The 11,818-nt window shown below is 33.8% G+C and overlaps 1 protein-coding gene across 1 annotated transcript in view; it reads right to left on the reverse strand.

The window, feature by feature from the left end:
- Positions 1–11,774, reverse strand: part of LOC128234374 (amyloid-beta precursor-like protein) — a 38,890-nt gene extending 27,116 nt beyond the window's left edge. Inside the window, exons 1-3 of the mRNA XM_052948581.1 lie at positions 11,607–11,774; positions 4,767–4,922; positions 115–247 (exon numbers count right to left, since the gene is read on the reverse strand). Coding sequence (XP_052804541.1) covers positions 115–247; positions 4,767–4,922; positions 11,607–11,681 — 364 coding nt within the window. The 5' untranslated portion in view covers positions 11,682–11,774. The remainder of the gene's footprint in view (positions 1–114; positions 248–4,766; positions 4,923–11,606) is intronic.
- Positions 11,775–11,818: the final 44 nt, after the last annotated feature.

The raw sequence follows: 11,818 nt of genomic DNA on the forward strand, positions 1-11,818 counted from the left end.
GAAGCTTTCTAAATGATGAAATCAGAATCCATCGGACAATCCCATCGGCGGAGAAGAGTACATAAACTCAAAATCACATTTAAACCATAGCAACCAACACACACTTGTACAAACCTAGGCATTTCCATGGAAACACTTTGTGTGTGCCTGTCTTCTCTGGTTCGGGGCCATCAAATTTTGGCCAGTCAGGGATCTCTATTTTGTATGTAACTTCTATCGCATTTTTAATATCATGGTCTGGGTATACCTGAAACAAATATAAAGGAATTTGTTGAATACACAGTTAAACACAATTGTATATACAGTGTGTCTTTTCTGACCAATTTAGGGCACATGTTCGGGGCCTAATCCTAATGCTAAAACATTTTTAAAAAATCCAAAAAGAGAAGAAAATAATTCCCAATTGGATTTGAAAAAAACTGTTATAACAAACAACACAACACCGTTTTCATACGGAATATGTATATATTCTTTAAGAAACAAACTTTATCCCATTTTTTTAAGTTTTATTTTTTCTGTCCATTGTTTTAGAGCATTTTTACTCATTATATACATGTACCAAGGCGAAATTGGAATTCCCAATTATAGAGAAAATGACATTTCTTTCCCAACCTGAAAGACCTTGGCCCAAGTACCATAATGGTGAACGAAAAAAACTGATATGAAGAGAAGCGTACAATTTATATAATTTTGATATCTTAATAACAGTGTGAAACAGAAAGTACAACTATGGTACCATGAACGTGTCCATCAGACCGTCTTACACTAACATTTTTACAACATATTAAACCCAGGATTTTTTTTTAACAAGTTTGGCTTTTCACTAAGTGGGTTTAGCACAACTAATCAAAACAAAACTTAGTTATTGAGATCAAACACCTGTTTGCTAATTTTCAATTATGACAATTACAGTATTCAACTTGAACAGACATATAAAACTGATAACATTACACTGCTGACAGATATTTATTATACTTTAAACATACTGGTTAAATAACAGATTTTGACATTAGCTCAGACAAAAAATTTGTCAAAAAGTTTAGATCAAATTAAAAAAAACATCAATATAAATACTTTTTAATAGTTTGCCTTCATTATTTAAGAGCTAAATTTTTGTACTTCTGAATGCACAAATTGATTATTTTTAGTGTTTCACAGTTTCAGTCACTCACCATATAAAGGCTTAACAATAGGTATTTTATACTTAAATAAATCAAGTAGGAGATAGGCTGTCTGACCTTATTGGACACATGCCAAGTATGGTTACATTTGATTGCATTTTGATATTCTCGTTGAGATAAAATTACAGAGAGATAGAAAATAAAGAGAAAGTCCCGCCAGCTCTCCCACCATCAATTGTAAAATGAAACTTTCTTCACATATTTTACCATGGCTTTAAATGCAACAATTAACTCATATAAACAATTTCATGCATTCAAATTAAAATAGCTTTGGTCAATCACTTTTTTGTCAGCTGTCTGATAAATTTATGAAATAATAAATCTCAGTGTAGACATGACTTGTGTAAGCTGCACTGTTGACATGTGTAAGCTGCACTGTATGTTAAAGCTGCACTGTTGACATGTGTAAGCTGCACTGTATGTTAAAGCTGCACTGTTGACATGTGTATGCTGCACTGTATGTTAAAGCTGCACTGTTGACATGTGTAAGCTGCACTGTATGTTAAAGCTGCACTGTTGACATGTGTAAGCTGCACTGTATGTTAAAGCTGCACTGTTGACATGTGTATGCTGCACTGTATGTAACATGCACTGTTGACATGTGTAAGCTGCACTGTATGTAACATGCACTGTTGATATGTGTAAGCTGCACTGTTGACATGTGTAAGCTGCACTGTATGTTAAAGCTGCACTGTTGACATGTGTAAGCTGCACTGCATGTTAAAGCTGCACTGTTGACATGTGTAAGCTGCACTGTATGTAAGCTGCACTGTTGACACGATGCAAGCTGCACAATTGAAAGGATGTAAGCTGCACTGTATGTACGCTGCACAATTGACATGATGTAAGCTGCACTGTTGACATGATGTTAGCTGCACTGAATGTAAGCTGCACTGTATGTAAACTACACTGTATGTAAGCTACACTGTATGTAAGCTGCGCTGTGGCATGATGTGCATTGTATGCAAGCTGTACTGTTGACATAATGTAAGTTGCACTATTGACATGATTTAAGCTGCACTGTTGACATGATGTAAGCTGCACTGTTGACATGATGTAAGCTGTACTGTTGACATAATGTAAGCTGCACTGTTGACATGATGTAAGCTGCACTGTTGACATGATGTAAGCTGTACTGTTGACATAATGTAAGTTGCACTGTTGACATGATTTAAGCTGCACTGTTGACTTAATGTAAGCTATACTGTTAATTATGCTGTAAGCTGCACTGTTGACAAGATGTAAGCTATACTGTTAATTATGCTGTAAGCTGCACTGTTGACAAGATGTAAGCTAAACTGTTAATTATGCTGTAAGATGCACTGTTGACAAGATGTAAGCTATACTGTTGGCATATATAAGATGCAATAAGATGTACTGTTAACATCAGTGAATGAAATCAAGATTTTCTTTGTGCATATGATATAATCCACTAGCCCTAAAAAATAGACACATGAAAAATCAAGATTTGAGGCATTAGGGCTATGATTGCTTTCAAAAATCAATTAAAGTCATTTGCAGCTGCATAAAACAGATTATTTCTTTGGCTTGGGTAAATTTAATCAAAAATGTTAATTGATTCAGGTCTATCATAAGTTATCCAATAAATAAATAATTTAAACTTTCAAATTAGCAAATTTGGGGAAAAGCTAATTATCAAAGTTGTATACTACTGTTAAATAAATTGTTTAAATAATAAACATACTGGCCCTAGTGTTCACTACAAAATATGGATTTAAGTAATGGCTACTAAATTGTTCACATTATGTAACAGTCTCCATGTTGATACAACTAAAAATAGGCATTATGCCAGAAAACAATTGACTTGGAGCCCCATAACAGGATGCTGGAATAGTAGAAAACTGCGGCATCTGCGCAATACCAACCAACATTGAGAAAATCAATGAGAGAAAAATAACATGCCAGCCAACACAGCTTTGTGAAACATTGCCGTCAGTAAATCGCCTGTAAATGAATCTTAATGACCCTCCGTTCTCCTTAAAACGGTAAAAATAATGACAGAGCATAATGACCATTAGGTATGAGCAGAAAACATATCCTCACTTTACCACAATTTTCCAGAATCCTTCGTGAAAGCTTTCTCAATAGATTTATCAATCTTCCTCATTTCGTTTTATGTCTCACTGTCTGTGAATAATAAAAATAAAATGCTAAAAAACGTGACTAATTTACTTTAAGAACATTTTCCTGTTATAGGGAATCGATGCTTCTCTGCCAACAATATGATTGAATTAGATTATTATTTCCAACCTTATCCAGTAGAGTACCAAATCAGCATTTTACATGTTAGTATGAACAACACTTGAAGATGCTGAAAAACTGCCAACTCCCTGTTCAGGGCTTTTTTTCAGCAAAATTTGGGAACAGGGCTGGCCTTTTCCATTTAGGAAATTTTAATGCATGAACGATCTAAGTTGTAACTTAACTTAAATAATCTTAATCATCGTGAAGCATTGTGCTCATTACAAATCAGTTTATTTTTTGGTATTTTGAGAATGTCATATGACCTATGCCATTGGAATTGGGAAATTTGCGTCAATTCTGGAAAATTGGGGTATTTCTTCATAAATACTTACAAAGGATATGGTATATATATTACTTTAGTTAATAACACTAAAACACATATCTATTTGTAACACAATGTGCACAGACTACTAGCATCCCAGTAATAAAATCATTGTCAGACCGTTGAGCGAACAGCTCACATATTTTGCAGCAATACCCTGCCTTTGCTGCCCTTAAAGTAACATGGTTTCGCTCATGGTTTATAAAAAGCACTCTTTTTTTTTAATTATTAAGTGTGGCAAATCATAAGGAGTGTCTAAACAAAAATACCAAAAGCTGGAACCCTTAAGCAAATGTTGGTATTTGCTCAAATATCATCTTTGAAGACCACAATTTTCATTAAATTAGCGTTTATAACGCGATTGAAAATTAATTATGGTCGTGGTGTTGCGTGATTGGTTAATTGACATTATAATGTGATGTTGCAACATAATATGTACAATGAATGAATAATATGTTAACCATGTATCCTTAACAGGTCAACACATTCACCATTTTTGTTATAAGTCCCAGTGGCTGTGTGGACTAGCTGGTTGTTTTCTACTTTTTTCATGTAAATAGACGCTGCATATAAGGGAAATAACTGTTTTGTTTATATTTTAATCATCGTTTTTCTTTCGAAATTTTCGGAACTTCTGGTTGGGAATTTTAATAGGATAATTGGAAAAAACACACTTTTTTGCCATTGGGAACATGATCGAATACCGGCTATAAAAATCGTCAAAATAAACGCTAGCAAATACTGGCAATAATTCAATTATATTTTAAGCAAAATAAAAAAAATAAGACTCAAAAATAATTTCTGGTAAACCCTAAGATCTAAAAAAATATTGGAAAGGGCCCTTGAACTTTCAGGAACAAGTTCTAGTATCCAAAACCACACTAGAAGTATAAGACTTTCACTACAAATGCTGCTTTCAGTTTTGCGATATCTGATGTTCAGTTCAGTTCCGGTACCTACAATACACTACGTTGGAGTATCAATACATGCTGACATACCGTCTTGCAATAATCCAGGATCTGTTTAGGCTCATCGGTACAGTTCTGTTTGTAGTCGACCTCCCAGCCGTTGACTGTCCGATGCATTGCAGGTTTGTTGCAGATGAAGGCGACCATCGGCTCAAACTTTCCCACACTCGCGTGGGCAGCAAGAGCCTGCAACGACAAAAACGAATAAAAAAAGGTTAACAAAGCACGTTTCTGTATTCATTCATGAAGAAAAAATATGCATTCATGATCGTATATTTTTTATAATATCATGTACTCGATGGTTTTCCCAGCGACTCAGGCATATATATCTTTTTCACTGAAATGCTTGATTTCAAATGATATAATCATTGCAATCAGCACCCGATCCTGTGGAGTAACATAACCTGCCCAATTAACATGATGTTGGCTGTCATACAACCATTCAATTGACCTACATGTATAAAGAAGTAGATTTTGTCAAGCAAAAAGTTGCTTAATACAGTGGGCTGGCGGGGCCGATTGTTCAGAAGTTAACCATGATTAACAACTTCGTTGTTAACTTTAAAATGTAAACTATTTAATGATATGCTCTCATATTTAATATAAACAAGTACAGCTAAAACAGTTTCTAAAAATTTCAGACCAGTAACAATTGGGAAGTTAACAACAATAATGTTACCAGCGTTGTTTAATTTAACAAATTTCTGAACAATTGGCCCAATGTATTAACTTGTCCTCTGACAGAGGACCAGGTAGAGCGAGGTTCCCATTCACACCATGTTATGACAGTTAATGCAGTTAATAAGTATGCATGGTAACTTAAATCTATAAATGGTCTAAAAGGAAGCTCAAAGATCCCCTTTTTGTTCCGGTACTCAGCAGCATCTTAAGGAATCAAGCAGGTGCCACGCGGTACACTGAAACTCAAATGTTGCCTCTGCTCGCCACAATTACCAATGACGCAGATGGCGCTCTATACACAAATGGCACAGATATCATGCTTTTCATAGGAACAAAATGATTTTTAATAAGTTTAATAAAGTTAGCATTGTTCCAAGTGCCAGAATCATAAAGTAGATCCAAAATAAGACCCGCTTCACATCTGTTAGGGAAACTTGAAAGGACGTTAATGGTATTGAGTATGAGAAGATACTCTTTAGACTGTGAATCTACGAGCGTTTTAAAAAAGAAAATGACCATCTAAATTTACTTAAGTTTGATTGTTATTTTGATAATAGGAAAATTTACATTTATATGCCTGGATAGTAAATGAAGTTACATTTAATGCCTAGATCGTAAATGAAGGTGCTATCATTTATTTGAAGTATGTGTCATGGGTTAATCATCTAAAAGTTGGCCTTGCAAGCAAATAAAGCCATTCATGAAAGCAAGGCCTTATCTGCAAACTGCAGTATAAGCAAACACAGACATAACAAAGGCATACTGTCCAAACAGTCTTTTTCGCACATCTACATAAACTGGTAAATGCAAACCAGGGTGACCAGATTTGAGATTAAGCTGGTTTAATTTACTAGGGAAAAAGCTGACTGTGCATAACAATTGTCTAAATTAATGTAATGTTAAATATGATACCTGAAGGAACCTCCACAAAAAATGTGACAATTTTCCAAAGAGATAATCAGATACTATTTCTGGGGTTATTTAGGGTTACCTGCACATTTTCTTTCCGCTAGTACATTATCACCAGGGGTTTAAGGTCTAATAAGTTTTCTAGTTTAGAAGCTGCTGGGATCTAGTCGAGAGGACCCCCCGCCCCAATATAAACTGGAAAACTTTCACCAAAGTCAAATAACCATTTGTAATATTATTTGGCAATTGGGAGATGGGGGTGCACACCAAGCCCTCCTATGCATTACAAACAGAAGCCAGTATAAGCTTGTAGAAGATGACATATAATATCAGATGTGCCAAGATGCCCTTTTAGGAATACTGTATTACAATATGTCCTCCTCTCTCAATCCTGGAAAAACATTCACAACTATACTGTGACACATTTGTGTGTTATTTCATTCAACCCAGACAAGTGCATTAACTGTCATAACAAATATCTTCAGTTGCTAGCTACTGAACGAGTGCATGAAGGCAGTGGGTCGTGCCAACAAAATTAATCATCAAATAAATAAATATGAAGTCTCATCTGTCGCCATTCCTTTAAACCTTAAACCACAGTACTCCTACACATTAAAATACATGCTTAAATATAAGAATGCGGCTTAAACTCATAGCTTTTATTACTTTTCAATATTTACCTTTTTCATTTCTTAAATTGTCTTTTATTATACTCACTAAAATTATAGTATTCACTTTCACATTTTATTACTGATAAAACTTCTGTTAAAAATAAAATTATATATTACAATGCATTAGGTTTAATTTACGTCAAATATCAAATAAGTATATATGTCATTTAACTATGATTGAAAAACAAATGATTACACAATTATATTAATCCTTTGCATGCTGGGAAAATTGTCGTCTGCTCAAAAATGTCGTCTGGTTTATTCTAAATTTCTTTCAATTTACTTAAAACTTTGGGGATATATTGACTGAGTGGCAAACAGCTTGGAACCTGACCAGGCGCCGAGCTCGGCGTCTGGTCTGGTTCCAAGCTGTTTGCAAAGCCTTTAAAATCGCCATCAGCAGCTTAAGGGTTAATTTACCCTGTGGTTCATATTCTTTCACCAAACAATTGAAGGAGGGGATCAGGGCCTTTATATTTGAGTCTATATATTTTGTGGGAAATTCCATTTTTGCTATTGTAAGATTATAGAACAAGAATGCTTTAAAAAATAAAGACTGTGATTAAATTTCTTTAAGGATAGATCAATTCATCCAAACAAATATGGTTTTAATGAATTATGTGTTAATTAATTTTTTAATTTTTTTCATAACCTGGAAATTTCATTTTCACATTTGGGAGAAAAAGTTTTTAAGTATTTTAAGTAATGGGAATGGGGCAAAATTTCAGCCCCAAGATGGTCAGAAAACTCCCCAAATGCTATTACTGATAAAATGAGACAGATTAAGTAACATTTTTCAGTTTTAATGACCATGTACATGTAATACAATTGTCCTGCACACACCAGTCTGTACAAGTGACTGGTCATATATCAGTGGTTACAACTAGTATAAAGTCCTTCTGCAGCCTGGGGCAACATGAGAGTATTGCATTACAGTTACACTGCAAATAATCACATGCCTAATTGTTTCATCAGCCTCAACATGGACACACCCCTTACATGTTCAGTTAAGACCCCAATAATTAAATTGTTTGTTTAGCTTTTGGTTTAAATCTGGTGCAAGTTCTATCATTAAAACAAAATCAGCTTTATAAGCGTTTACTATTTCATGTTTTATGGGGTAATATATAAATAAAAACATAAGCAAAATATGAATAAAATGCTTATAACACTGTTAAAATCTCATTAACAATTCAAATAGGAGCTCTTTTGTTAACATTTAATATGTTCCAATGACAAGACATTTATTTTGTGATTAAGGCCTCCAGCCTCTGTCACAGTTATGCACAATATTACAAATGATAACACAGTACAGTGTTTTAAGTGAACATTTACACAAACATATATATATATATATATATATATATATATATATATATATATATATATATATATATATATATACATGAATGTGTCATCTCTTAAATGCAAGATATGAATAAAGAGCAATATTTTTAATAATACTCTCATTTCTAGATGCTAGTAAAAATATGCATCTTATGGATATTTGTGTTAGTCCTGTATTTACTCGGTATAAGTGAAACTCGCAAATCATCATACACCGAACATGAGAAGATAAAGTGGTACTTATCTTCTACCTCCTGTTTATTACATAATTTACATAGTCTCTGGTTTCGAGGGGTGCCGGAGTAACGTCTTCTTTCGATTTCTAACATATGGAAACCACTACGAAATTGAGCATAAGCATGTCTGTGTTTTCTTAGCAAAAGTATATCACAATATGTCTCTCTTTCATAATTGCATTTGATGTTTTTATACAATATAAGCTTTGGTGACATTTCTAGATTACTGAACCATCTCTGAAGATGGGTGTCTTTTAATCGTTCAATGAACTGATGCAGGAACAACTTTTCATTTACAACATCTTGGTTTATCCATATAAAGTTAAAATCATTATTTTGCAAAAGCTGCCGCACACAGCTTACCCAATTTACATATCCTAAGTTATCTAAATGTAATAACATATAATAGCATTTCTTTGGATATCTCTCATTTGGCATTCGAAGTAATCGGAGCCAGTATTTAACAGTCCTTTCCATACTCTCAATCCACATTGGAAACCTACCACAATCCCCTAACACAGCTGCATTACATGACTTTATGTTAGTACAAAGAAATTTTTTACAGGCAAAAAGCAAAACATTTTCAATATAGCATGTCGTTCACAAAATCCCCACAATTCCGAGCCATACAACATAATTGGGGAAATTTGTACATCAAATATATTAAAAAATGCATATCTGTTGTTTTTGTTTGTTTGTAAAAGCAAGTAAAATACATTTAACTTAAATAATTTCAACAAAAATGCCGCATGAAATTCACAAGGGAGTCCGTAATTAAATGAGGAAAACAATGTAAAGGTATACATTCTACAAAGTACATGTACTTACAGATACACTACAGGGAAGTTCTTAGGGGGTATCTATATAAATACTAAACACTCCAAAATGCTGCAAAATTGTGATTTATGCTCAAGGTTTGCCATACAAATATTAAGATTATATCATACCCTGCTAATACAACAGCCTTTTCTTTTTGTGTAAAAACAAACTGTCAAATAATCTCTACTTTGATAGGAACCATGCATCTTGTTCATGCTTTTCCAGAATTTCTGATTACACAACTTATTTTCTGTGTTATTAGAGTAATTTGCAGAGTGGCTTCTGTTGCTTTAAAAAAGTGACAAACATTATTAAAAAATGAATGAAGAGACTGTTAAATCATAAGAGTTACCAAATAAGCAAACTTGAAAGCTCTATAAAATACACAAGAATGGCATTACAATCATACAAAATACAGTTAGGAATGCAGTAACATGACTGTATATTAAGAGAACCAAAATGTCTACAAACTGGGCTGTATTAATCAGCTTTTCAAATGATCTGTAACAAATTAATTCTTCAACGAAAAACTGTGATACATGTGCATACAATTGGAATCTGTTATGGAATACCTATTACATGGAGAGGCTAAATCTGATTAATGATTAGATCAAGAATTTAGACTGGACAAAGTCAGATTACTTTCCGATGGGTGTGACTTGCATTAACAAAAAGATATGTAGCACAAATGGCAAAATGTTATTAACAAACCTACCACCATTCTTTTTAAATCAAATGGACAAAAATATACCCCCCCCCACCCAACAAAAAAAGCTGATTGCATAACAAATGATGGTGTATAAAAGCCATAGCAATACGTAAATTATTTTTCACAACATTTTTACAAATGATTGCAATGTATTTACAAGCAACAATCATATCAACAATTTTGGTGTCTTAATCTGAAGTCTTATTAAAAATTATTAATAAATGATACTGCCATGTTGGTATATGACCATATTAAAATGCCTATATTTCAATAAAAAAACAAGAGCATCGCAAGACCTTTCTAATGCTTGTCCATTTCCTCATTTGAGCAAGGGCATTTATTTTGACAACCATTAAATGCAAGAGCTATTGGCTTTGCAACAGATGTGTTTATTGTCGCCAATGGTACAATGTTAACAATTTTTTATTTATCATTCTTATGCCACTGACATCACCACAACTATTAAGTAAACCCTTAAACCTTTTTCCATGAACAAAATGAAGTCCCTATTTGACAGAAAGTGTGTAAAAACCTTTATATGCAGGGGGTACATGAAAGATCACCCCATTTAAAGAGGTAGGCCCATGAATCCTCTACTGTTTAGATGATAAGGGTGTGCTGCATTATCAAACGCCATTTGCCATATTGTGAACTTTAACATGGCTGAGTAACTGTGGTTTTAAAAAAGAACAGAGTGCTGCAGTAAAAGAACAAAAAGCTGCAGAAACGGGACAGTGTGCTGCAGAAAAAAAACACGACAAGATGCTGAGGGAGAAAAGGGCACATTATAGGGGGTTGTGAAGAACATTATGATTTTGATAAAAAGTGTAAGGAATTGTGGTTAATGGAGTAATATTAGGTTTAAACAGACAACAATTTTATACAAGCTTATTATTACACTTTAAGTTAAAATGAAAGCAAAGGAAATATTTGGCAGTCTGAAGCATTTAATTCTATGATGGCAGAATGGTGCCTATGCTTGTCTGCATGAGAGCAGAAGGGTCTTACCAAAAACAAGGACAATGTGCAGCACCTTTTTAGAACTATTTAAATACTATTAAGTTCCTTAGTCCAAACTTGAGTTTTTTTAACTACTTTCTACTAACATATGTATGGAATGAATTCACTAAAAGTGTAGGACTTTCTCCAAACATGGTACTACTTCATAATAATGTCAAAATTACTTTTTGTGTTTGTATGACTTCTCCTGGTTAAATATGCTGTAATGACGTTAAATAATATTTTTTATCAGCAAAGAAAATTATCCTGTGCTTCAAATTTCATTTTTTTTTTATCTGTGCTTGCAGAATCAACCTAAATAAGTAACTCACATACATCTTGAGTGCTCATGAAAATCAAATGTTGAAAGGTCAGACAAGAGTTGCAGCAGCTTTACCCATATTCAGGCATGGCATGATTTATAATCGCATTTGTGCTATTCAGTATTTGAGACACACACAACCTGTCACATAAAAGCAGAAAAACGAACGATATTTACCTCCATGTAAGCAAAACCTGATTCCAAACATAGGAACACAGTGAACAGAACTACCTGACCGTTTAAAGGCCCCATTGTTTTTCGAGATTTCGGCGAAATTGGTAATATTTTACTCCTGATATTCCTTATACTGAGATGTTCAACACTAATGGCGAAGTGACGTCACGGCTCAATTATGTTAGCAGGTGCCTGTTTGTAAGGTCGCTTCTGAT

The sequence above is a fragment of the Mya arenaria genome, chromosome 5 (genome assembly GCF_026914265.1).
Source record: "Mya arenaria isolate MELC-2E11 chromosome 5, ASM2691426v1".
Classification (NCBI taxonomy): domain Eukaryota; kingdom Metazoa; phylum Mollusca; class Bivalvia; order Myida; family Myidae; genus Mya; species Mya arenaria.